Source organism: Cydia fagiglandana, chromosome 12, assembly GCF_963556715.1.
Source record: "Cydia fagiglandana chromosome 12, ilCydFagi1.1, whole genome shotgun sequence".
Classification (NCBI taxonomy): Eukaryota; Metazoa; Arthropoda; class Insecta; order Lepidoptera; family Tortricidae; genus Cydia; species Cydia fagiglandana.
Genome location: NC_085943.1, coordinates 2,024,451 through 2,052,181, shown reverse-complemented (window position 1 = coordinate 2,052,181; position 27,731 = coordinate 2,024,451). Strand labels below are relative to the sequence as shown.

Below are 27,731 nucleotides of genomic sequence, written 5' to 3'. Positions count from 1 at the left end.
GTATTAATAACACAGTAACACTTGCACTGCTAGGCTATCAAAATCGCTGCAGATTTTTATTGGTCTAACTCTACAAACGAGCGTTTTCTCACCTCAAACATGAACGTATTAACTTCCTCTCTGATCCCCTCCAAATCGATTTCCCCTTTGCTCTCAACCTCCAACAAGAGATCCAAAAACGCCAACCGCCTTTTAACTCCATCTTCTGTCGTCTCAAACTCTTCCATATCTCTCAGTCTCTGCTGTTTTCTCACATGAATAAGATTATCGGCAAATGAGTGGATGGTTTTCAAGTATTTTTCATGCCGTCTACCGGTGGGTAGTCTGCGGTAAATGAGGTCCGATTGCAGCCAGAAGCATAAGTTTCTTTCTAATATCAAAGGTCCGATGTTGATGACAGCGTCAAGATAGTTTAAAGCTGTCTTGGACTTATCTAGATCAAGGCTGATGCCCATGGCTGTTTCTGTGGAAAAAATGCGAGTTTATTTGCATGATGTAAAGTGGAGATCTTTTCCTCTTTGCCGCAATAAACTTAATACATAAAGGTAAGTAGGCAGGATCAGGCCGCGTAGCCAAGATGCTAATCGCTATCGCTCCGTAGCGATCGAAACGCAACTGTCACTGTCACACTCATATGGAAGAGTGATAGAGATACATAATGCTTTTCGTTATCGAAGCGATAGCGATTGTAACCTTGGCTAGGCCGGCAGGTCTCTCTATCACTCTTCTTCTTCTTCTTAAGCCAACATGCCAATCGCTTACGCTCCCTATCGATCGAAACGCAACTGTCACTGTCGCACTAATATAGAAGAGTGATAGAGAGACACAAAGCGATTCGATGGCGAAGCGATAGCTATTGTCACCTTGGCTAGGCCGGCGAAACGATATGGATTAGATGTGACAGTCTCAAAAGTGACGTTTTCTTTGGAGGAACGTCTGAAACAAATGATTTTTATTTTACCACAAATAGTGTAAAGTGTGAAGTCCTTGATCAGCGAAGCCACTTCGACTTCCGACCCTTCCGTCTCGCGAAGTTGACGCACGAAGGATCTGCTCCTCTCTTCCATGACCACTGCGAAGTTCTTCAAGATGTTGAAGTGGAACGTCGGGGTCAGCAGTTTCCGTCGACTGTGCCATTTGTTACCTATGAAATGTACAATAAATATCGAAAATCAGCGCTGCGGCTTACCGTCGCAGCATTACGCTGAGTGGAGGTCCTATTTAACGTCTATGTCTCTATATAAAATTTATAATTTAACTAGTCTGTTGACGTAAATAAATGTATTTTCTTTCTTTCTTTCTTTCTTTCTTTCAAATCCTCTTTATTGCACAACCGCAGAATAAATGCGACGTTCTCAATCAAAAGGTTCTACATTGTCGCTTGCCACAAGGACGCTCTATTCGTCTTTAAAACATCCATACAAAAAAAAAGTAAAGGGCCAAAAAGAATGCACATCGGCAATCATCGCATTTCCGAATACAAACGAATGCTCATTTCCATGTACATCAATTATTAGGTTAGTCGTTTATCAGAATTTGAATTTAGAACTAAGTACTTTATTGTTGTTTTGTTTTGATTTCACGTGAAATATACAGGGTGTGGCCCTTAATAAGAGCAAAAAATCAAACTGGAGATTCCTTGGAGTACCCAAAGTTACCACCAAATGGTCCCGATGGTTCAAAATTCTTAATTTAGGAGAAATTTTAATTTAAAGTCAAGTTTAGCAAGCAATGGATTTTCACATTGCGTTACGGTCGCTTATCTGTCGTAAGATGTCATGGTACCGGGACGTCTTGGTACGCGCCTTTTAGTACAATTTATTTTAAAAATTAATACAGAGAAAAGTAGCTCTTATTATTAGGAAATCAGAACTCTATCAATATGCAATGCCACGTTATGTTTTGTTGACAAACTCAAAAAACTTTTTTTGCTATGTAATGGAAACAGTTTTTAAAATAATTTATTCTCGTAATAAAAACCTCCATAATACACTTACTTCATTATCTACCTATTTGAAAAATGCTTTGAACTTTGTCAATATTGACAACTGTCAAGCATGTGCATAACAATTAATTATGTAATTCAATTTAAACAAGATGACTGAATTACATGATTGAACGGTGGAGCTAGAAGAATTTCAAACCAAGCTGTTGCACAGCAAACGATTTCCCGATCGGAAGCAGACTGACAGTGTCATCGTCAACTTTGAACCTAGTGCCACGTTTGCGGGACAACGAGCCTTCCCGGGGCTCGGGACGGCGGTGCAATGTGCATCCTATCAGTCAGCGTGCATCAGGCGGTGATATTCGAGTCTGTTGTTGGCGGTATACCAGAGAATACTCCGCAATTTTCGACAACCACCAGTATCAAAATATCAGAACTATGTGTATTCTATTGATCTAACCCAGAAGTCGTCTAGAGGAGAAAAAATACCTCATTCATAATAAAGTCATTTGATAAAATATGGGTACCTAATGATACATCACATCGAAAATAGAAAAAGCAAAAAAGCAATCGGGTAAGATTGAATGGAAACTGAAAAGTGTTATTCTTGTTTGTTAAATAGTTGTGTTAATGTAAGTACTAATGTTATGTAGTTGCTTAAGATTAATAAACGCAGTAACTATAAGTTTTTGTTCATTATTTGGGATAAATAGCTAGGAAGAGAGAGAGATAGACGTAGCTACGACGTGGTCAAAGTGATCTTTGTATGAGAAATAAAACTTTCCATTCCAAAAACTTCTTAGAAACTTTCACTTTCCGCAACTTCCTCATCTGTACTGAACATGGCTCTGAAGCGGCCAACCAACCAAATTGGTTGGCTGTTTTTTAGTGTTATCGAAGGTACTTTATCACTGAAAAGAACAGAGGGCTGAGTTCGCGCCGTAGCGAACAAAACGGTTATCTCTCTCTATCTCACTTGCACTAATATCACTCGTCGATATTAGTGCGACAGTGAGAGAGAGAGAGAGAGACATTAGCGTATCGTTCACTACGGCGCAAACGATTGGCATCCTGGCTAAGCACTCTGTACATATTTAGTACTTTTACAAAGACTGCATGTAAAAACATCAAGTACGTTGCTTTTTATTATAAGTAAAGTTCATAATTATTATGTCAAACTATCTCAAACCTTCACGACGATGATAGAGATAGCGACAACAGGATCAGAGATACACTTGTCTCTATTATTGCCAGTTCATAGAAATAATAAAGACATCATACGTTAACAACAGTTTGTTTAGACTTTTAACCACTGTTTTCTACCGGAGTGCGTTGCCTTTCAAAAAGTTCATAATTGTTGTATTAAACCTTCACAGTCACAAGACATAAACCACGCAAGCAAATTTTTCAGTTTGTTTACTCTATTACTAGGTACATAAATGACAATGTAAGTCAAGTTGCTAAATCAAAATAAACCAAAATAGAAATAATAAAATTATAAAGTTAATCAATTATGCACGTTAAATTATGTAACATAGTAATAACGAAACAAGAGTAAATGTTAACCGAGCTTTATTGTTAACTCAGAGCTACGAATTTGGGTGCAACAAATGTGATTCTGATTGTGACCGTACGCCGTTGTACAGCCAGATGAATTAGCTGTGAAATTCTTCGTTCGTTTTGAGACTTTTGAGAAGGCCTCACCTGCATATGACCTGTGCATATGTCGATGTCGTGTCGTGTCGGAGCGGAGTCAAACGGAGAACAGGTTGAACTGCCGTTCGTAGTCGTTGTCGTGAAAAGGAAACATTCTTACAAAATTATAAAAGTGTAAGTTTTCTCGTGAATTGTGAAGTGGTTATCCAGTAAGATTTACATAATTATTATCAGTGATTTTATTAAAGTGCATTATTTTAGTTGGAACTGCTTAATAAATAACTCAAGTTACTTTATTAGCATTTTACTAATTTTATCCTTTTGCCCATCAGGTCTATTTGATAAGAAAACTGTTAAGTAATGTTGAAAGATGTGACTATTTCATAAGAACTGCATGTTTAAAAAGCAATATTGATGTATTTAATAGGTTTTTCAATATTATTGAGAACGATCATAAATGTCAATGTCAAATCCGACTGGACACATAATGTCTGCAGTACATTGCTGGGTCGATTAATTTTGTTAGAAAATAATAAAAAAATATTTTTTCATTTTAATTAATTGAAACTATTTGGACTTGATTCCTGGTTAGTTAAAGGGTATGTACTTTAATTTTTTGCTCTTATTACAGGCCACACCCTGTATAGAGCTGTAAAACACGATGTAACTATTTTTAATTATTGCTATATTCTTGTTAGGGAAAAATAATCTTCATAAATATATATTTTATATAAGATCGACAAAAAGTGTAATATTGTTATGACAAATCTCTGTTGAACCTAAATAATTACTTACATTAACATCCTCATGTTTTTTAAATTGGTTGGCTTCAGATAAAAAATATTTATAAACATTGTGGATAATTTCGCGTGACTGGTAGAGTAACGGCTTACCTTTTTTCCCTATAGATGCCATAGTACAAATTTAATTTTATAGGGGTTTTAGCAGCTCTATATATATATTGACTTAGATAGGCGACTGCACTCTCTCGCATTTGAACCATGACTGACAAAACAAACGTCATGGTGTGTGCGACACAGATATCGCTATACGAAGTCGAAATTAGCCGATTGCCTCTTTCTAAAGCTCGATGTGCATTCTTTTTGGCCCTTTACTGTAAGTCAGGAACAAATATTTGTGATGAACACACAAATAAATGCTTACCCATGTAAGGAAGAGCGGTGTCTCCCAACACAAGCATTTATTTTAGTACAGTCATTATAGATTTTGACCCGTGAATAATTAGTTCTTGGATTTTTTTTTCGTAGGTCCCTCGGGGGGGTCACTGGGAGTGTAAATTCAAAAAGTAGGCTGAATCAGGCTCCTGCGTATATTCGAAAAATGGTTTTTTTCCAAAAAAAACGGTTTTTCTTCAATAACTCGGCCATTTTTGATTTTACAGTAAAACCGCAAGGACAAAAATTGTAGGAAATTTGATTCTCTACAAGTTAGTCCAGTCATTATATCCAAAAAACCGACCCTTCCCGTGAATAATCAGTCCTTGGATTTTTTTTCGTACGTCCCTCGGGGGAATCACTGGGAGTGTAAATTCAAAAAGTAGACTGAATCTGGGTCCTGTGTATATTCGAAGAACGGTTTTTCTTGAATAACTCGGTCATTTTTGATTTTACAGTAAAACTGTGAGGACAAAATTTTTAGAAAATTTGATTCTCTACAAGTTTGTTTCCCTTCATTTATGACGTAAAGCGTGGAACATAGGAGATAATGATAATATTTTGAATTTGTCGCGTTTTTCAGGTTTAATTTCTAAAATATGGATTTTGGGGGAAAAAGGGTGGGAACCAAAATTGTTCAGAATTTGATTCTCTACAAGTTTAGTCCTCTTCATTTATGTCGTAAAGTTGAAAATAAACGATATGTTGAAAATATTTTGAATATGTCGCTTTTTTTAAATTTTATTTCCAAACTATCGATCGTAGAAGAAAAATTGTGAGGACCAAACTTGTAGAGAATCAAATTTTCTAAATTTTTTGTCCTCACGGTTTTACTGTAAAATCAAAAATGACCGAGTTATTCAAGAAAAACCGTTTTTTCGAATATACACAGGACCCTGATTCAGTCTACTTTTTGAATTTACACTCCCAGTGATTCCCCCGAGGGACGTACGAAAAAAAATCCAAGAACTGATTATTCACGGGAAGGGACGGTTTTTTTGGATATAATGACTGGACTAACTTGTAGAGAATCAAATTTCCTACAATTTTTGTCCTTACGGTTTTACTGTAAAATCAAAAATAACCGAGTTATTGAAGAAAAACCGTTTTTTTGGAAAGAAACCATTTTTCGAATATACGCAGGAGCCTGATTCAGCCTACTTTTTGAATTTACACTCCCAGTGACCCCCCCGAGGGACCTACGAAAAAAAAATCCAAGAACTAATTATTCACGGGTAGGGTCGGTTTTTTGGATAAAATGACTGTACTATTTTGCTTACAGGGAGGCTCCATCCCTTTGATCATTCGTACGTATTTTTATTGAATAAAGAATTTTGAAAGAAATTTGAATTTTGAATTACCAGGCCCCAATTTCACCAGGGTGACAGGTGCGACAATTGTAAAATCACTGTTGCTGACGTCACAGGCATCCATGGGCTACGGTTACCGCTTACCATCGGGCGGGCCGTATTCCTGTTTGCCACCATCATTGAATTATTTAAAAAAACTTTATTATATCGGAAAAAAACAGATATTTCTCTTGCTAAGTTTATGACAATTGTCACAAGAAACACTACAATTGTAACGAAATTCCGACATATAACTCATTTCCTGTCAAGATTCACCGACAATTCTACAAATATGTCGACTAGAAAAAATAATTCTTGTTTCACAACATAATTGTAATACATACAATTATTATTGTAGCAAATGCCTGTCATCATAGATTTATAAGGCATAGATTCCTAGTCCGTACACCCCCAGTGAAGCCATTTCAAGTGCGACGTCACGTCACACTCGTATCGTCGTATTCGAACGGCCGTCGCAGTACTCAAAGTCAAATCGGTGTGTCTACACCTCCCGTTTAAAAATCAAAAACTACAGGAAAGATGGTTGTTTTTACAGTGAATGGGTGTCACAACACATCATATAATAAAAACAAACCGCCCGATATTACATTTCACACGTAAGTACCGAGTTTAAGGTGATATTTTTACATAATCGTAAATACAAAAATCTAAATTTTCGTCAGCTGCCATTTCTTCTAAATGTTGCCAGTGTAGTGAATATTTTTTCCTCCAAATGGGACATGACGTCTACATTCTAAAATAAATACGCTCAATTGAATTTCATTGTATAATTGTAGAAAATTAAAATTAAGCTAATTATTTAGGTATTTAGTATTTTTATTATGTGTAATGTTCGTTTCAGTTTTCTGACTGATCTGCTGTCTGCGAGATGGAAGGAAAAAAATAGAACAAATCGGAATGACGCAATATGGAAACATTGGAAACCGACTAAACACAGTCGAATATGCTCTGTCATATTTAAATGTATTCTTATTATTTTATGCACTTTTATTTTGTTGAATAAAAATAAAATACTAACTTATCAGCTATTTATTTAAACCTTATATTACAAAGTACAGAAATGTATAAATCCCAAAATAAACAAAAAGTTTTTGCTAATGAATCGAATCTACACACTTCCTAATTATTAATAACCAAGTGTGGATGTTCTTAAAAATCCCCTACTTTGAGAGATGTAAATGAATACTGGCAACATATTTTGTATATATGTGTGTGTTTGCTGAGCGTAAAACACGAGCGTCGCACGCACACATCCATCGTGTTTCGGCTTCACTTTTGGCAGGTTCACCGTATGGGGACTATCTGTCTATGCGTTATTAGTTTAAGCCTGTCATGTTTGTATTACTGAATCGCGATTAGAAAGGGATTGAGATAGCTGTCAATCCATATTGATTTTGACGTAAGTGTATGGAAATCTGTTATTTCTAATCCCTTTCTGATCGCGGCATGATAATAAGTATTTCTATAGAAAATATTTTATAAAATTGTAATATGTCACCTGTCGCTTGACAATAATTGACAATATTGACAATTATTGTCGCTCGACATATGTCACTGACAATTGTAGCCGTGGTGAAATTGGAGCCAGGATTCGAACCCGGGATCTCCTGCCTCCTGCTTCGTAGGCAGGGTTACTATCAGCGAACTGATATACATGGAAGTATTCTGTCCGCTCAGTTATGACCCAACGTAAACTATTCGTTTGTAGGCGGTGCTTACAAACTATTCGATTCGCAACTTCAGTTCGTCCGAGATGACAGTCAGTGACGGATGACTAAATTGATTTATAAAAACAACGTTTTTTTGTAATTAAAAATGTCTTCATGTGTCGTAAAGTGGTGCAGAAGTTATTTTAGTTCATACCAAGGATAGTGGAATCACTTTTCACTTGTAGTAAACAGATAACTTCAGTAAAATTTGGAATAAACATGACGATTTGTTTTCAATACTACCGTGCTAAGCTAAAACGTAACAACTGCATACGACTTTCATAACAACATACGACTTTTTAAATTGCGAGGATAATAGGGATGGTGTTATGCCAAATGTAGTAGACTATTTTATTAACTTGTGCTTGGTTTAGGTATTTTCTATATAATTATAAATGTAGTAATGAATTCTTTCTTACAGATTTGTATTTTCCTTTTTTATTTCATGAGATGGAGCTGTAAAAAAAACTACCTAATTATTCCAAATTAATAATCAAATTTGATATTATCATTTTACATTACTTTCCATTCAGATTCCCACAAGATGCTATTCGCAGAGAACTATGGAAAAAAGCTGTCCAATTAGAGAGACATGAAATTAAGTGGATGCCTGGAAAGATATCTAGAATATGTTCTATTCATGAGATATAACTCGTGAGATAATCATACCCGGTCTCCTATATGTAGATACTCTTCCACTGAATTCATTTAACAAATACACACATTATCTGAAAATGTTGATCATTCGTATCCACCCTCTACCGTCACATATATGTAGGTTCTCTCTCAAGCCATTTCCGTCAGTAGAAAAGAGCGGCAAATTTAGAAAATGTAAGCGCGCGAACGAGTGTGGTCCCAAACAAAATTTTAATTTTGCACCTCTTTCTACTGACAAACTTGCTTGACCGGCTATATACATATAAAATATTTCCATTGTAACTGAAAGTGGGGATTTATTGTGACTCCGCCTATTCAAATATTTTTGACCCGATTCGTGTACCCGTGTAAATTTTGCAGACTGTATAGCCAGTCCGATTTTTAAGATCAAGTTCGCCCTACATTTACTATGGCGTACTTGATCTTAGAAAAACGGACAGACTATACCTGAACGTGAATTCGCACTGCCATACAGATTGATAATAAAATATACAAAATACTTATTATAGCGGAATACATTTATACAACAATGATATATTTACTTATGTTGAGTTAGTCTGTCATTTTATAACAATATTTTAACTAGTTATCTTTTAATCTGCATTAAATTATTATACGTGAATTATTTGACTGGTTCTTCAATGTATGGCATAAACCTGTCCCTGTCCAAGTCATATTCTAATCAAATATGAACCGCGAACTCTCAGCGGCCAGTACGTACAGCAAGAAGGTTATTAGGGGATTAATGTCGCTGATTGGTAGTTATTGACATTATATGCATTTCATCTACACTTAGCTATGTACCATTAGTGTAATAAAGATGACTATTATTTCGTTTACCAGCTTTGATTACAGGCTCTGTAAACGCGTCGTCTTATTTCAATGTAGGCGTAATTGTGTATGTGTGCTAATTTGGCCCGAGAATTTGAACGGTAATGTTCCTAAAGGCGGTATCCATGGTTATATATGATCGCAGGTTACTATCGACTATTATAGGCTAAGAGGCCGTTTATAAGTAGGTAATACATGTTTTGTGAAAACAAACCTGTGCTAAGCAGCAAGCCGGTCCCAAGCATCGGCTCCACAAATTTGTAATGGCTGCTTTTAGTAATGTTGCGAGAGTGCGATAAAATCACCTGCAGAAAGAAATATCTTAAAGACGACAGTGTACGACCGGCCCGAAACTGTCTTTTCATACAAACTTAGTTCCCATTTTTCTTTCTGAATATTAGGGCCAGCACACATTTAGCGTCTTTCGAGCGTCGGCGTCTGGTCAGCGCTATGGAAAATGACATCGCTGCGCAGTTGCGTCGAAGTTGCGTCGACGTTGCGTCGAGCAGCGGCCATAGAGTTGTAGACGCGGACTCCCGAAAGACGCTAAATGTGGGGTGGCCCTTAAGATTACTGAATAGTAGATTGTTAACCAACGGATGAAAGGCACTTATTTCTGTCGAGGTAGTTTGGCGCTCGAACGCAGTGAGAGCGCCAATAGTCCGAAGCTGAAATGATGCCTTTTACCCGAGTTAAACACTCTACTTTTCATTTCGAATACGAGGAAAGTAAAATGCTTGTGTTTTTTTAAAAACATGACTAAGTTTAAATTTTTATAGTATTGTTTGAGGGTACTTTCAATAAACAATTTAGGCAAAAGTATCGTTATTTACGGAATGGGGAGTCAAATATTGTTAAATATAAGTTAAATACATTAGGCATTGTTAAATTAGGCATTAAGTTCGCCATTATTTTTATGTTTTGTGCAATAAAGTTTAAATAAATAAATAAATCAATACTGGGGTTGTCAAAAATAGGCCAAATATGATAACATGATTTCTGGACGACCCCTAAGGCGACGCCTTTATAGTCGCACCAAGAAAAGTCTGCAGCGGATTTGATAGCCTACGCAGTGTAAGTGTTATTTTATACGTCATAATTTCATAGAAGTTTGACGTTTAAAATGGCACTGGCACTGCGTGGGCTATCAAAATCGCTGCAGACTGTTCACGGTCTGGCTGTATCAACCAAATGTATGAAAATGAACGGGGCCTTGATTCGCCGCTCGCCGCGCCGCGTGCGTCCATCCGCGGCCCGAGGGATTAACATTAACTAATTTATCGCAATAATTGTTCCTGATCGTGTTTTCCTTGTAGCCTTTTCCTTATTTGCCCTACTTTGCGTGTCTTGTGATACTTTTTAGGGTTACGTCCTCAGGGGAGGCGGTGACATTCGGATTACTGAAGCTTACCGTTGTCCGTCCATCCGTGTTTTAAAGGGATGTGTCAGGGACCGTTATAATATATTACTCGTAGGTACACATTAAAAATGTAATATTTAAAACTTTCGCGTTTTGAACACATGTTAACTCATATTTATAGACATTTGGATTTGCTGGGACACCGGTCAGCCGCGACCACGACCAGTGAAGCCTGTGTCGAAACGTCGGTAAATAAAGGTAATTGAATGAAATTCGCGTTACACCAGTCTATAAATGTGAGTTAAATACACATTAAAAATGTTCTTACAGTGTGACTCCCTTATTCATAAAACTTTACGGGCCTGATTTAGTTAAATTATGTTTTATTCCTTTCTTACAAATACATAAGTCAAAATGAAAGATGAAGACAAACGATTATTTTATTAGTTAATAGGTTTGTAGCGCGTTTATGAATAGGGGGGTTAGTGTATAAGTGCGTTTATACAGGGTCGTAACAATAAATAATAAGAAATTAAAAGAAAAAAGGTCAAATGCGAGTTCGTTTCACTCGCGCACCGTGGGTTCCGTACAATCGTTGAATTATCTCATGTTCTCTAGGCGCAAATCTTATGTTAACATTTTATTGTTTTTATTTTATTTTATAAGGTCTTATATGAAATACATGGCACTCTACGATATTGAAATATGTTCACTTCTTATAATTATGCTCACTTCAGTATCCTTAGCGCCGCAGATGTTGAGGACTCGAGTGTTGAAAATCTTGAACACGAACCGGTCGCCATATTGCTTCACGAATTCACGCACTAGGGCGAAATATTCCTCTGGAAGACATTTCGATTAATTATTCTACAAGAATAGTTATTTGTACAACAAGAGATCAAAGTTTGATATTTCTTCGAGTGCTTATTTTGAGTCCCGTGCCAGCGAAAGATTCTATAATAGATTCACGAGCGGAGCGAGTTGAAACCCCCCCCCCCCGCATGTTGAAATGACATTTGACAATAAAGGTCACTTGAATGTCAATTTGTGTCACTCAGTGAGACAAAATGACTCAGTGAGCAAAATCGCATTTTGCTCACTGTTTTTAAGCAGCAAAGTATCCTTGTTCGAGCTGCTGAGGTGAAAAAGATATTCTTTCATCTTTTTGTTAAGGATGGTTAAGGTTAGGAAAGTATTTTAAGTACCTACTTAATACATGTTAATACATAGTATTAGTAAAAAATATTGGCATAGGTATATACTTATATAAACTTTCTCAAAAAAATTGTTTAGAGTCTGTGCACGGAAAATATATGCGAACCAATACATTCTACGACTCTTCTCTTTCCTCACAGACTCTAACTGGCCATCATAATCAAAATAGCTTAAAATATTTTCGAAACATGAACTAAAGCCACAGGGCGGACACGCCATACATAGAAAATCATTTGCGTTTATATGTGTGCACGGCACGTCTGTACACGCGTCATTATGTGAGTAAGTGGCTTAGGGCTGACTCGTGCGGCGCGCGGGGAAGGACACGACGAAGCGGCCCGCTGCGTTGCATAATTCGGCCGAAATACGTAAAAAAACAAAATATAGGTTTATGTTTAACAAAATATAGGTTTATGTTTTATTTCGCTCCAATTGTTGAATTGGCTTTGTCAGTTTATAGTCCTGAACGTACTTGGACTTTCAACACGCCATTATTAAATGTACCTTATTGTTGATGCCTATTGATTATTTTATATAACATACATAATTATTTCTTAAATTCTTAAAATTAAATTAAAAATCAAACGCGAATGTCCCGCGACCACCAATATTCTTTTTTGTGAAAAGAGTGTTAAACTAAAAATAAAACATTTACGAGGAATATCTGTGTAGAAGGTCTAGTTACCTTAGGTACTTTAAATATTAAATGTTGGCTTAACATTCACAAATTCAACGAACGGGTTTTAATTCATATGATATTATTATTATTACGCAAAAGTATAGCCTTATTTACTGATACATATTTCGTCTCTTTGGAAAACTATATTATTATTCATTTCTACAATAAGTAGGTATCCGTACTACCCGTACATCGCACAATACACCGGCATTTTGAACGTTGCGTCATCGCGTCGCGGCGTCGCTAGCCGAACTGAGCGTACGTCAGGAGTCCGTCAGAACTCAGTCGCGGGGTGAGGTAATCCGAGTCGGGGCGGGGCGGTGCGTGTCCGTTCTGTATGATAATACTATTACTTATTCTGTGCTAAAGCTGTGGACCCTTATTAAAAAAACCGGACAAGTGCGAGTCGGACTCGCCCACCGAAGGGTTACGTACTTTTTAGTATTTGTTGTTATAGAACAGCAACAGAAATACATCATCTGAAAATTTCAACTGATGGACGGACGGACGGACAGCGGAATCTTAGTTATAAGGGTCCCGTTTTACCTTTTGGGTACGGCACCCTAAAAAACACATTTCCGTAGGTACATGTTAATAAATTATGTTATATCATGAAAGCTATGTACACTCGACAGTTTTAATTTATGACTGATTTTGTCACTTGTCATAGTGATGTAACTAGACGCACTAGCTGATCTAGTTAACATAAATAATGATTGACACAGCTGATCAATCGATCTATATTATTTTCATAAACTTTAAAACCTCAATTATTATATACAAATGTTAATGGCGCGGTGTGTAGTAAAATGCGCTTTTTTGTAAACATATTTACAGACTTTTACAAGGACTTCATGCTTTATTTTCTAGTATGTATAACTTTAGTCCTTGAACTACGTTATTGCTTGTCAGAAACACAACGGCTCATTATTTTCTCGATAGAATCTTAAGTTGAAAACATGCTTAAAGCTGTCTTTTGATCCATATTTTAGAAGTAATACGACGAAAATGGATATGAAACTTACCTCATTCGATAGCTTTTAAGTAAATCTTCGTTATTGCTGGTCCTTTTATCGATACGTTAATCTTTTCATTCATAATTTTATGAATTCAACTTTTGCCTACTAAATTACACCCTACGCGGCAATACCTTGCGCCCATTCCCCGCGCCAGTACGCCCGTGGCCACTGCCAGCGTCGGACCTATGCTAGTTTAGTCGACGTTTCATAAAATGGGTAATCACTGTATAAATATGCAAATAATGTTATACACACAATGTTTTTCAACATACTTACGAAGAAAAGCAAAATAATTCTTAATTACTGTGACATTTCAGACATTCGCCCATCATATTGTCATTTTATAACAAGTTGGGAAGCAAAGGCACACACCCATCTAACCAATCCGGAATTCAGTCACGATTGATAAATTGTGTAAACATATTTTATTAAAGGCTATTAAATTAATCAAATTTAATCATTTTTAAACATATGTGTACGGATTTCAAATACATATGTGTGAGTGTTTAGTGTATGGTTACCACCATCATTTCACCGCTTTTAGTTTCCGAGTTACCTACATGCGTTTTAAGGGAAGTGGTCGAAAAATGCCTAAAATGGTTTTCTGTTTAATATTGGGTAAGGTAGATTGCATGTAGCGGAGATGAGAATGTTGAGATGGATGTGTGGCGTGACGAGAATGGATAGGATTAGGAATGAATATATAAGAGGAAGCCTGAAAGTTGCACCCATAACAGAAAAAGTAAGGGCAAATCGCCTAGCGTGGTACGGGCATGTGATGCGGAGGGATGAAAGTCATGTGACGAGAAAGGTATTACGAATGAATGTGGAGGGAAGTACGAGGAAAGGAAAACCGAGGAAAAGGTGGATGGACTGTGTGAGAGATGATATGAAACGAATGCAAGTGAATGATGAAATGACGGGCGACAGAGAGGTGTGGAAGAGAAAGACATGCTGCGCCGACCTAAAGTGAATGGGACAAGGGCAAGAGAATGATGAATGATGATTGGGTAAGGTAGAAGTACTAGTGCTCGACGCTGCACTAGTATTCGACATGGGTATAGTGTGTAGCTTTCAAATAGAACTCGACGGCTAATCCTTTTGTTAAGTAAAACCGCTAATGCCACGTGCTACAACCTTCTTCTTTCCCCTGCCCTTATCCCACCACCTGCATAAAAAATACGTACTTCAGTTACTGAATGCCGGCGAGTCGAACGCTACAGAACCAGTCTAAAATGTGTCATCGAGATGCGTAACAAAGGCGCGTTATCGGAGAGCGCACCTACACTGGTTTTTTAGCGTTGGCTTAGCCCGCGCTCAGGCCCCCTAGCCAAGGTTACAATCGCTATCGCTTCGACAACGAAAAGCATTATGTATCTCTATCACTCTTCTTCATTAGTGTGACAGTGACAGTTGCGTTTCGATCGCTACGGAGCGTTAGCGATTGGCATCTTGGCTACGCGGCCAGGTGCCAAATAAAATAATTAAGACCCTTTTTTGCAGGTAAGTAGCACGTGCGGTTTTACTTAACAATAGACAATAGGATTAGCCGTTGAGCTCTATTTGAAAGCTACACACTATACTTTATGTCAAAGTAATATAGGTTAAATTTGAACGGCGACGATCTTTCTGTATTCAAATTTAATTCTTGTCACTTTGACATAAAGTGCCCGTGTCGAATACTAGTGCAGCGTTGAGCACTGGTACTTCTACCTTATTTCCGCCAAGTCCGTACCGTGCTTTATGGAAATTTATTCCAAAAAATGCTGTTTTTAAAGCAAGCATACGACCCGCATTCACCATAGCCTATGGACGCCTGCAGCTACGGGGATGTGACACATCATGCAAATGTTGATTGATTTTATATAAAATAAAAGTCCTAATATATAAAATAAGCTTTCATAAACTTAATAGTTACTGATTTTTAAAAAGCGCTATTCAATTAAAAGACATGTCAAGATCGCTTACCTTCTTTCAAGTACTTTCTAATGCTAAAAAAACGAACTACAGTATTCTTCCTTATTTTCAATACCTACTTGCCCGAAATTGACTTCTAGAATTAGACCAAGTCTACGACGATTTTGATTGCACACGCAGTGCAAGTGTTAATCATAATTTCATAAAGGTTTGTCGTTCAAAATAACACTTGCACTGCGTGTGCAATCAAAATCATTGCAGAATTTTCTTGGTCTAACTCTATTATATTTTTAAGGTAGGTAAGTAAGTACTAATTTCTGCCTCATAATAATTGGGTATAATTTGATTAGTTTCTTAGTTTGTCGGGGTATACTCTCATATTGTATACATATAATTTCATTAAGTACTCATTAAAATACGAATTTGCTAATAAACCTTATTCGATATTAATTGCCGGAAAAAATCCCGGAACTGACAAATCAGAATATTCAGAATACCGATGGCGCCAGAATAAGGACGTAGACGTGCTGCGTGAGAATGGTGCGGCGGGGCGCGCGGGGCGCCCGCCCGCCTGTTCTACCACTCGTCTGCTTCACCCCCTCGGAAACGTAAAACTCCAGTATAAGAGCGCCTTAAAATAAATACATGTAAGTAACTATAATATATGCATTCAGTAAATTAATTTTAAATAACAGCAAAACATTCTCACGAGAAATTCGAAACAACAAACAAAAACTTAACTGAGTCAAGTTTGTAGTGGGCCATTAATCAGAAAAACTGATTCGCTGAATCCAAAGAGAATGGAATGTGTATAGATAATTACTGTCGGTGAATTTTGTAGTCACGAAGATTATGCTGCCATCTGTTGACGCAGTATTGAAACTAAAGATGAAAATGTATAAAAATATCAATAAAACATATATATTTACATATAGACATAAATGATTTTTATTAATTTTGGAACGCCATGTGTTTTGATCCATGTTTTTTACATTGATGTGCATTAGAATTGTTGAATATCAAGAGAGTGGCGCCATCTGTTAGAGAGTGGCTTTGTCTTGATTTCCGAGGCAAGGGGTTTCTTTTGACTTTGCTTGTCTTATGGGATTCACATCTCTTTGCTAAAACTACTCAAGATTGGAACTCGAGTTTAAAGGAAATAAATAACAAAGTTTTTATTTTGAAGTGCGCCTAACGCGTCAAATGCGTCAAACGCGTTTCGTTAATGTCTTTTATGGTTATAAATACCCCCACGCCAAGCTGGGAACGGGTGATTCTATTTTTGTCCGTCGGATTGTCACGATCTCTGGCTCGCCCGTAGACGTTAAAACAAAGGTGTTATTTTTACGGTTGAATGTTTGACATTACGTAGCTACTATGCTGCTTTTTGTCAGACTGTTCAATTGCTAGTTCAGTGTAAATACTTACGTGTGTTTTGGTGTTTTTGTGTTTTAGAGCCAGATTAGTGTCTGATTGCACGGTCAATCAACCGAAAACGCCTAACCTAGCGGTGATAAGCAGGCTTTTCCGGGAATCCAGTAGAGTGTTAGGTCCAGGTCGCGAGAGGGGCCTGGCGTCAACCTTTTTACCTACACAGGTGACGATTATACCTCTTACGTTCTCTTCAAGGTCTGACAGAGGGATGTGAGGATCTCACGTGTGGATCATTAAGAGTAATCTTTACTCACTGAAATCTGTTGGTAATTGAAGAAGCGTGGTCTTGTTATATATATTTATATAATCACATTTTATATTTGGAATAGGGCGCCTTATTCGTCAGTACCCTTGGCTACGGCCTATACTGCGGAGGGAGGCAAATTACACAGACACTAGGGTTTGCAATACCTCGGTTTTGTCGGCCGAACGTTTACAGCTTAAATTAGGGTCCCTCTCACACACTTCCCCCCCCCCCCTGTAATACTAGAGGTTCGCTTCTAGTCTTACACATTAGAATAGGTGAAATTAGGGGTAGAGTTAGGGTAGAGTCATTATTTGGGTGTTAGGGTTAATTATTATTTCTTTCTTTATTATTATTTATTCTTTCACATGTATTTTGGTTACATACAGTGTTAAAATCATTAGAGTGTTAATTGTTTTAAAATACAGAATAAATTAAAGTCTAGTTTTAGTAGCATATGGATGGGTTACTGAGGCTCGTATATTAAATATGATTTAAAGGTAATACATTTTTATATTTGGTGAGATAGGGGAACAAAGTTATTTGAGGACATACTAAATAATTTTGTTATAGGGAGCTAGTGACAGGCGAAGCAGTTCACTAGTGACAATTTGAGCTTTTCTATATTGGGTATCTAAGGGTTAAAAAGTCATGTTTATTAGACGATCGCTTCAGTATTCCATATATTTATAGTATATTCAGATAAGTTTCTTGGCGTTTCTTCTTGTCTGAAAATAGGTTCCGAAACGCAGATAAAAGTAAATATTACATAGTGTTTAGGAATACCTATTAAAAACAAAACAAAATAAAATAGGTATTATTTAGTTTAGAGACCCGACTTCATCCGAGGCGTGACAGTAGATAAAGTATGTTTGTACGTATTAATTTTTGCAACATTTACATATATATATTTTCCTTTAGCTAGCTAGATTAGCGAATGGATATAAAAGGAAAATATAATTACAAACAACAAGGGCTTACACTACTGTTCATGGTAACTGGTCACGGTAGGGCTCGGTAGAAGATAAATTCTAAAAAATATAATTTATTATTTAATTTTTTTCATATGATAGTGTTATAATATAGAAATACAGTAGAAATATTTACAATTACATAGGGTATTTTAGGGGTAGTATTTTAAATCCAAATCTAATCAGTCTGCACATAAAAGACGAAGGGTATTAAGGTTCACAACGTATTAATTTCACTAGACGATCACATGGCCAAATTTATTTATTTTTATTTATTTATAATTAATTCTGGATGAGTTTTATTAAAGTAGATTAGCTAATAGTGGGTTAAGGTACAGTGACAATGGTATGAGGTCTCTAGCGAATTTTACAAGCTTTTATTTAGTTTCACCTGACCGTTGTCTGTCTGTCTGTCTGTAATCAAATCTTGCAAGTTAAATTTGATCCACTTCCCGGTTTCTGATTGAGCTGAAATTTTGCATGCGTGTGTAAATCGGATGACAATGCAATATTATGGTACCATCGAGCTGATCTGATGATGGAGACAGGAGGTGGCCATAGGAACTCTGTGATGAAACAACGTAACCTAATTGTGTTAGGGGTTTTTAGAATTGTCTCGATGAGCATTAGTTGTCTGTCGTAAGAAAAGTACAGTCAGCGATAAAAGCTTGTACCAAAAATGAAATTTTTGCGAAAAACTTATTACACGGAAGAAAGAAAGAGCGCGCCGCGCTGAATTTTATTTTGATTGTCACTGTGACAAGGTACGAAATAGGTAAGAAATTAATACGTTCGACCGTATGTCAAGTGCAAAAATATGGGAGCATATAACTTACTCAAATAAATGTCTGATAGTTCTTAATTCGCTGACATAAGAGCTATGGGACATATTTTTGAGTATGATGTGTGCACACATATTTTTACACTTTACTGTACAACTCCCATAAATCGTCCACAACATTGTAACCGTTCAATAATTATAGATCCGCTCACGATCGCACCGTAAAATATATCGACGTTAAAACCATGACGTGTCGTGAAAAGAAATAAAATTTCCGTAGAATAAGAAAAAGGCAGGCGGTAATGTGGTGTAAAATACAGACCCGAGAGCTCATAAATTTGAACGGGTCATATAAACGGCCTGTTAGATGCCGTTGTGTTTTCATCAAATCATCACCTTCGTAAACTGAGTAGGTACGGTTCGTTTGTTGCGATATTAATTTTACGTCCTGTCGTATACACACAATGAGCCTCAATAACCTTCCACACGACGACATCAAGAGATAGAATTGAGTAAAAATATCGATACTTTGAATTTTCTTAAGAAATAATAAGTGAGTTTCCGAATGCCACTTAGGCCGATTTTAAAAATTTTTAATTAGGTTTTAATGTGACATAAGTAGGTACATAATGAGAATAATTTAGTGTAATTTCATAATGAGATAATCATATAAAGAATGAGTATGTACATACCTATATACTAGCTATTTTTATGACAATTCGTACAGATTAATATGTAGAATTGAATAATATTAGAATGTATATTCACATGAAAATAATACTAACAAGTAATGATAATTCGTACGTAAGTTCCGAAAAACTCATTGGTACGAGCCGGGGTTTGAACCCGCGACCTCCAGACTGCAAGTCCGCTACCGCTCTTACCGCTAGGCCACCAACGCTTATAAATTATATATTATTATAAGTTATAATGTACAGAAAAGGGACATCTATTTATCAACTTAATTTTATCTTATAAATATAATGAATTCCACGACTTTCTTTGCGAGAGCTTCTTGAGATTTCGAAACCTTTTGGATTGTCAAACTCATTCAAAGTTCAGATTTACGGTGAAACTTTGTTGATGAATCGCAATCCTAAAGCAGGATTTGGTTGATAAATGTACTTGGTTTTAATCACTGTGAAAGGATTAGATAGAAATTACAATCAAATTACAAATTACTTAAGGGTTCAATAAGTTTCAAGCAGAGGGGATAATGGAATTACAGACTCAATTTGTCTCCACGATTGCACTAAGCCGATTGTGATTAAACCATTTGTTAAGGAGTTTATCTTGTTTTGATAAGTGTGAAAGACAACTTTGTGTTTCATGAATTCGAAGGCCAATTCATACTTAGGCCAGGCGTGGCTCACTCCGCAATTTCGTCGCTTTGCAACAAGTACATCCCTTCCACACCAATTTTGGTGGCTAGCCATAAGCAGCGCGTGGCGCTGTCGCCACCTAGCGGTCGTATCTGTCCTGGCCACGTAGCCAAGATGCCGATCGCTTACGCTCCGTAGCGATCGAAACGCAACTGTCACTGTTGCACTAATATGGAAGAGTGATAGAGAGACATATTGCTTTTCGTTGTCGAAGCGATAGCGATTATAACCTTGGCTAGGCCGGCTGATCGTAACAGACGCGTTTTGCGCTTTCAGCTCGTGCGGACAACATCACTATATGTTATCATTATCAAATTCAAACTGTACTGGGGACGTCGAAGGTTACTTTGACCACGTACGCCATAGCCATAGCACTCGTAATAAGCGTTCTTGGCGTCACGGGCATGACTTCTTACGCCGCTTTAAACCTTTTGAACGCTAAGAACGTAGTCGTCGTTACTAGTCGTGCCCACCGCGCCATGTACCACTGTAGGTGTTATATAAAGGTTTACATTAGCTCGCTTACGCCCGGGACCATGGTTTTTGACGTTCAAAGTTAATCTAGGTACCTTGTGACGTCATGGACAGGATGAACGGATTGCCCAGAATTGGCCATTTCTTCGGCCCTGGTAGCTTGTCCAGCGGATCATCGTCTGCCAGCAGCTTCCAGGCGATCCATAATAGGGCAGCCCCGATGATGGTCACCCAGAACATGGTACGATATTCTGGAATAGTACATAGAAATAATGTTAATAATGACAGAATAATGTTTATGCTTCTACTCTATGTATTCAAACACAATTGACATTGTTTATGAATAAATATCTTGTATCTTGTAATGATAAATACAAACCATACAAACCATTTTCCTCTCTGAATATTGATATTACATATATGGAAATTATAATTACCTTTTCCTTCAATATCCTGAATATTCTGATACCGTTTAGTTGAAAGATAGAGGGAAAGGGAAAAGGGAAATGACATGTGTAGGTACACTTTTCTCTGTCCCGCTTAGCCAAAAAGAACAATACATCTTACAATTACTCCACGTCTAGAAAAAGGCATGTCTATACTGATAATAGTAAGTACTTTAAAAATAAAAAACTTTTTTTTTTTTACTTTGCCCTTTAACATAATTTTGCCCACCGCGTCACAGTTAAAACCTCCTTCTCCTTCGCTTGCAAAGGGCAAAGTTTTATACTTTTGCGGTATTCATTTTTACTTGTAGGTATTAAACTTTATTACTTTCCTCAGATATTATTTCGCACTCGTGCCGCTCGTAAAATAATATTATCTTCTCTGATAACGGAATAGGTACTTATAGTTAAAAATTTTTGAACTGATCTTGTTCACTTACCGTACTAACAATGGCATTGTTCTATTACAATCCTATTATCTGGTGGATGGTAAACCACAAATTAGGATAATCACCTCGTAGTAAAAGCGGATTATAACCGCCTTGAAATGTTAGTATAGATTAACGACTCTATTTCTTTAAACAATAGACTACAAAATACACTAACTAAATAATGGCTAACCTAACTTTTTTGCATTTAACCACCATCGACACTCAAAAAGAATGCACTCAGTAGAAAAACAGCTATGAGATACCATAAAACTTCATTATATTATCGGCTCTATAGTCTTATCATAAGGATAAAATTGCTTTGAAGGTAAGAATAACACTTCATACGTTTTGCATTTAGAGATAACAGATGTGCCGCCAGGGTCGTACTCGCATTGTTGCAATTGATAAGCACGTGGTTTATCTGTTTATGTCGGAATGTTATTTAGTGGTAATTTTTTCTGACCTATACCTAAAAGTATACCTAATAAAAGAGCGAGCGGGACACCAATAAAAAATAATTACCTGGCCTGTTATCAAATTGTGTGTGTTAAGATTATAGGCATATTTTTGTATAAGAATCTGTTGATTTTTGACACATGGGATTATTTTTTTATATATACACTTATGTAACTTTTTTTGCCTCTAGTAGCATGTAAAACATTTCGCAGATTGAATATTGATATAATATATTTGTATAAGAACTTGTTGATTTTGATTAAATGTGATTATTTTTGTTAACTAATATGTATAATAAATTATAATTAATAATTATACATTTTTATCTTTCTACATATTTTATTTAACACCAGAATACGTCCCTGTCGTGACTAAGGTGCATGTGTCTTTCCAAAAGATTGAATATGATATTATCTTTTTAGACCATTTTAACCCCATTCGACAAGAAATAAGGTTTAAAATTCAATATACATGCAATGTACTTCGAACTTATTTTGTAAGCAAATTGGTTGGCGCCTATGAGAACAAAAGCAGATAATAGGATTGTAATAGAACAATGCCATTGTTAGTACAGGTAAGTGAACAAGATCAGTTCGAAAAATTTTAACTATACTAAAGTAATATGTTTGTATCAGTTTTCATACACGGTGTAACATGAGGAAACCGAATAATTTTAACCACACATTTCTGAGTGCAAAAGAAGTAAAAAATGTAATATGAGTTTAGGTCAAGTCCCAGAAAAAAAATTTTTTTTTGTTTTGATTTTTTTCAATTTTTTAAATGTATTTGTACATAAAAAATAAATGTTATTGGTAAACTTGTCACTTAAAATTGATTTTTACATTTTTTTTTCGTAGAACCTACTTTTTGCAAAGTGTTACTTGTCACTTTTTGACATCTATCAATAAGGATATTTAGACTACGTCCCATAGCAGCAACATCACCATCAAAAAGGCCTTTTACACTATGTAACAATAAAAACTTTTTTTTTTATTAATAATATCTCTGAAACTAGGCGAATTTCAAAAAAGTTTATAGGACATTTTTGTCTCTAAATATGATCAGGAATACGCTGTTAAAATTATTCGGTTTACTCATGTTACACCGTGTATATCTATAGTATTTATACCTATAGTCTGTATCTTCAGGTATATAAAAAAAAAGAGTAAACAAAATCTGCCCTCAAATGGCTTCTTAAGCCATTTGAGGGTAGATGAAAACATTGCATGATCAAATAATGTAGGTTAAAGTCAGGTCATTCAGAGTGATAGATCCAGGTGGTTTTGTATTTGGTTGGTTAAATGCAGTTTATTTGCTTACTTTTATGTTGCTGGATTCGTCAATCTATGCGTCCAAAGTTAAAACGGCCATTTTGTTTTGAGTTCCTAGATCGACGAAACCAGCAACATAAAAACTAGTTTGGTGTATTCAAAAGGTACTTAAATACACAATAGAGTACGTAGCGGCCCCCTTTTTTCAATATCTTTCGTTAAATTTAAATAATCACGATTATTTAGCTGTGGCGCTAGTGTGCACGTTGAAGGCACACCCTACCTTTTCTGTTCTCTTTGACGGCGCAGCAGCTAGAATCATTTTCTCTCTCCTCGCTCTTTTAAAATGCCATTTGTCAAAAAAGGACAACCATACTGTTGACAAGGTGAACTTCAAATCAAGTGTTGCCTTTTTTGATGCATCCAGGCTGTGTATGTGTGCGTAAAAACGTGTATGTGTGCTCTTTTAGGGATGTGAAAAGTCGATTTTAATCATGTTATATATCGATAAATGCTACACAGTGGAACGAAATAGCAATTAATTGAAGCTTCAATATCTTTGTTAAACATATACGTAAAACGTATAAACGTTTTGTCGACTAAATAGTGTTTAGTTTTAAGTTTATAAAATACATTATGTATGTTAGTCTGTAAGGTATTTGTAATATGGGCCTTGTTGCCTGAATTAAATTTCTAAATAAATAAATAATATACATAATTGAAATGCTAATGAATAATAAATATATTAGAATATATGAAATATTTCAATTATTGCGGAACACATATCTTAGTAGGTGTTTATGTATTTTAATTAAATATCTGAACTTTCCCTTGGTTCCCTGCTGGGGCGTGACGATAAAATTGTGATCTGATAACCACAATAAAGAATAAAAGCGTTTTTGTTCATTTTAGATATCGTCAAACCTTTGAAGTAAAATTAAAATTGTAAGAAATGTCGATAGTTTATCGATATGACTTTATCGACATGGCTACAGCAAGGTGGTGTTAAATTGTTAATCGTACACTAAACAAAAGTGGCAACAGTGACAGCTCGCTGAGACCCCGTCTCTATATACAGGGTGAAATTTAATTCACTGGCCAAATTGAAACAACCGAAAGAACTCGAAAAAATATTAAACACGTGTTTTTTCTTTTAATACCGCTCAGTACATTTTTTCCGAAATAACTCATCATCAAGTTGTCCTAAAAACCTCGTACGTCATGGTGAACCGACAACTACCCACTACACCCGCTTCTCTCTTATCAGTTAAGGTCATTGACATCCCGCCCCTCCCGCTGTTTGCAATCGCGTCACCAATTATGAACCCTATTGCAGCGAGATTACCTACATAAGTTGCTAATTTTTCCTTTCATATTAACGGGCTTAGAACCGTCAAAATGCAAAGGCAACCCATTTTTAATCTAAAATGTTATTTCTGACTAATGATTATTAACAAAACGTCCGTGGCTTAAAAACAATGAGTAAAAACTAGGTCAGGAATCTTTGCATTCAGGCGTATTTGAAAAATTGAATCAACTTACGTACATTTGATTAAAAATCGACGCAATTAACGAAAGTCCCACGAGATGGTACTCTTGGATTCAATCCTTGTCTGCGAAGGCGTGGAACGGATTCCATTTCGTATAATCTTTGTGCACCACGTAAACACTCACCACTTAATAAACTAGTGGCTCTGTGAGCTGTAGACCTCGCGAGCTGAGCTTAAAACTGAGTAAATGTATGGCTTCGTTGTTTAGAAGAATTTAGAGAATCTAATTTGACAATTAAAACCTTAACTATCGAACCTGCTTACAAAATTAACGGAATTCAATAAAAACACGGTGTATAGTAAATTAAAGAAAAACAATACGAAATTTATGTGTAAAAAAATACAAAAAGTTATAATATCCCAGCATACAATTACTGGGGATCGAACCCAGACCCTCTGTGCAAACAGAAAAAGCGAACGTTTACAAACTGAGCCAAATAGTTCTTAGATGGGTTGACGAAATTTAGCTACTCCTTCTCAAATTAAAATTAGTTAAAATTAAATATCTAAATACCGCCTAAACCAGCGATAATTTTTTTCTGCATTTTTTGCTATTAACTCTGTAAACATGTTTCAAAAAGAAAATAGGCTTATGATATCGATACGACTATTTGTTTAGGCGCCAGGTATCACGACTCCGCCATTTTTAAAAAATTCCAAAAACCGGATTGACAAAAAAATTTTATTTAGTCATAAAATTCGGTCACAAAATTTCACGAGAATCGGTTAAGAATTGCGACCTGTAGAGGAGAACATCCGGACATACGAAAGCAAAATGCCCGAGTCAAAACGTAGACCTTCGCTTCGCTTCGGTCAATAACACCGTACCACTTCGTAATATTCCCGGTTCGAAAACATTTTTTTTAACCTTAGTACGCGCGCGATTATTATTTTAAGGTTGGCGAGTGACGAGTGACTAATCATTTATGCTTACCGTTATGTTTACCGCTAGCGCGGAATGGTTTAGTTTAGACTACCCTCGAAATTGATAAACCTGCCTACCATCGCCAACACTAACTGGGTGGACCCTATTGCAACGATTATAAGGTTTAGTGAAGGTCAGATAAGGGTTTTGCTGATGTTGTTGTTAAAACCTACTATTAGGTTTGTTTACATTTGTGGTATTAGGGTGACCACAACTGAAAATTAAAAAAAAGTGTATTCTTTTTTTTCGCTAAATAGATTCCTTAAGTGTAACCTAGTGCCGGGAATGAATATGGCCAGTGATTTAAATTTCACCCTGTATTGTAAGTCTATGGTTGAAGGGCTCTTAAGTACCTACCTAAAGATACAGAGTAGGTATAGGTAAAATATTTTCACCACATCTCTCTTTATTCACCAAAAACTGATGAGTAAGTCGCATCTTATCAACAAGAGTGGCAAAGTAATTAAGATGCGAAGGGTTGTGTTGTCAAAAGTGTTTTATGTTATCCGTACGGAAACCATCAACTTTCGGCTCGTTGCGCTAATCGAGGTTGTCGCTTTCCGGCTCCGTCGATTTTTAACCGACTTCAATTTCATAGAAGGAGGAAGTTCTGTAATTTGGTTGTGGCTATGTTTTTTTATGTGTGTTCACCGATTACTCCGAGATCTGTGGGCCGATTTGAGTAATTCTTTTTTTTTAGTTTATGTTTCTAAATATTTTGTCGAAACGAAATGTCCTTGTTACAGAGCAACTCGAATTTCATACAAAATTGAAGGCCTAGGCCGGGAAGTATATTTTTTTTAATTTCCATTTCACAGATATTTGTGACACAGCATCGTGGCATTCAATCATTAAAAAAAACTACAGGCAGTATTTGCTTTATGTTTCGATTTCTTTTTTTTTCCATCTTTTTAGGGCTGTATCTCCTGAACCGTGCATCGTAGAGCAAAAATAATAAAATTTTCGTTTTTCTTTATAAGACCCCTATTTAATTAATATTTAACAAAAAACGAAAAAAAGTTTAAAAAATCTTTATGGCTGTATCTCCTAAACCGTGCTGCGTTGTAGCGTAAAAATAATAAAATTCCCTTCCCCTTAAGAACCACACGCACTGAATATCCTATCACATTAGGACATGAAACAATCATCATCATCAATTTTTATTAATATTTCATTGCATGTTTAATAAAAGAACTATACATACCTCGGCGAGAAAAGGGGTTGCCGGCCTCATAACTATCCGCCGTCTATATGCATTCGGCCGGCAACCCCTTACTTCCCAGCCTTTGTACTATTTCTGTACGTACGAATATTATACTCGTACGAACAGAATAGAGTATTATATTCGCACTAAAGAAACTCACGTTTATCGGTACCCGCACGTAGTCGCGGAGATAGCGACAAACTACCGGCTTGTTTATCGCTGGAGTGACAAGTCGTGGTCAGTATAGTCAATAGTCGTGACATCGTGACGAGACTTTTTTGTCGTGACGATTTAGGAAGGTTTATTATCGATATGTACAAGGTGTTAGGTTTTTGATTCAGAGCTCAAAACACTGTTTAATATGAGTTAATAAAACTTTTGATTTTCGTGCGTAATTTGAAATGAAGTTAAAAAAATACTAGTCACTGTCTTAAATACTAAATAGGGACATCAAAAGGTCTTCGATTGCGTGAATTTTAGATTTTACGAACAAGTTTCGGCGCAGACATTTAATTTTCAGCCAAGAAAATTAGCAGCTGTTTCAGAACTTGATGAATTTATAAATCTCCGTATAATTATGTTAATTATGTCCTCCAAAAACAAGGCGACCCGTCGGATACTTAAAACCG

General features: G+C 36.3%; 1 protein-coding gene across 1 annotated transcript in view; it reads right to left on the bottom strand.

Annotated features, from left to right (window-relative positions):
- The window catches only part of LOC134669417 (cytochrome P450 4C1-like), a 52,750-nt gene extending 25,373 nt beyond the window's left edge, over window positions 1–27,377 (bottom strand). The window contains exons 1-6 of the mRNA XM_063526988.1: window positions 27,263–27,377; window positions 20,915–21,070; window positions 11,436–11,545; window positions 9,558–9,648; window positions 962–1,144; window positions 93–463 (exon numbers count right to left, since the gene is read on the bottom strand). Of these exons, the coding sequence (XP_063383058.1) occupies window positions 93–463; window positions 962–1,144; window positions 9,558–9,648; window positions 11,436–11,545; window positions 20,915–21,070; window positions 27,263–27,365 (1,014 nt within the window). The 5' untranslated portion in view covers window positions 27,366–27,377. The remainder of the gene's footprint in view (window positions 1–92; window positions 464–961; window positions 1,145–9,557; window positions 9,649–11,435; window positions 11,546–20,914; window positions 21,071–27,262) is intronic.
- Between the last annotated feature and the right edge of the window lie 354 nt (window positions 27,378–27,731).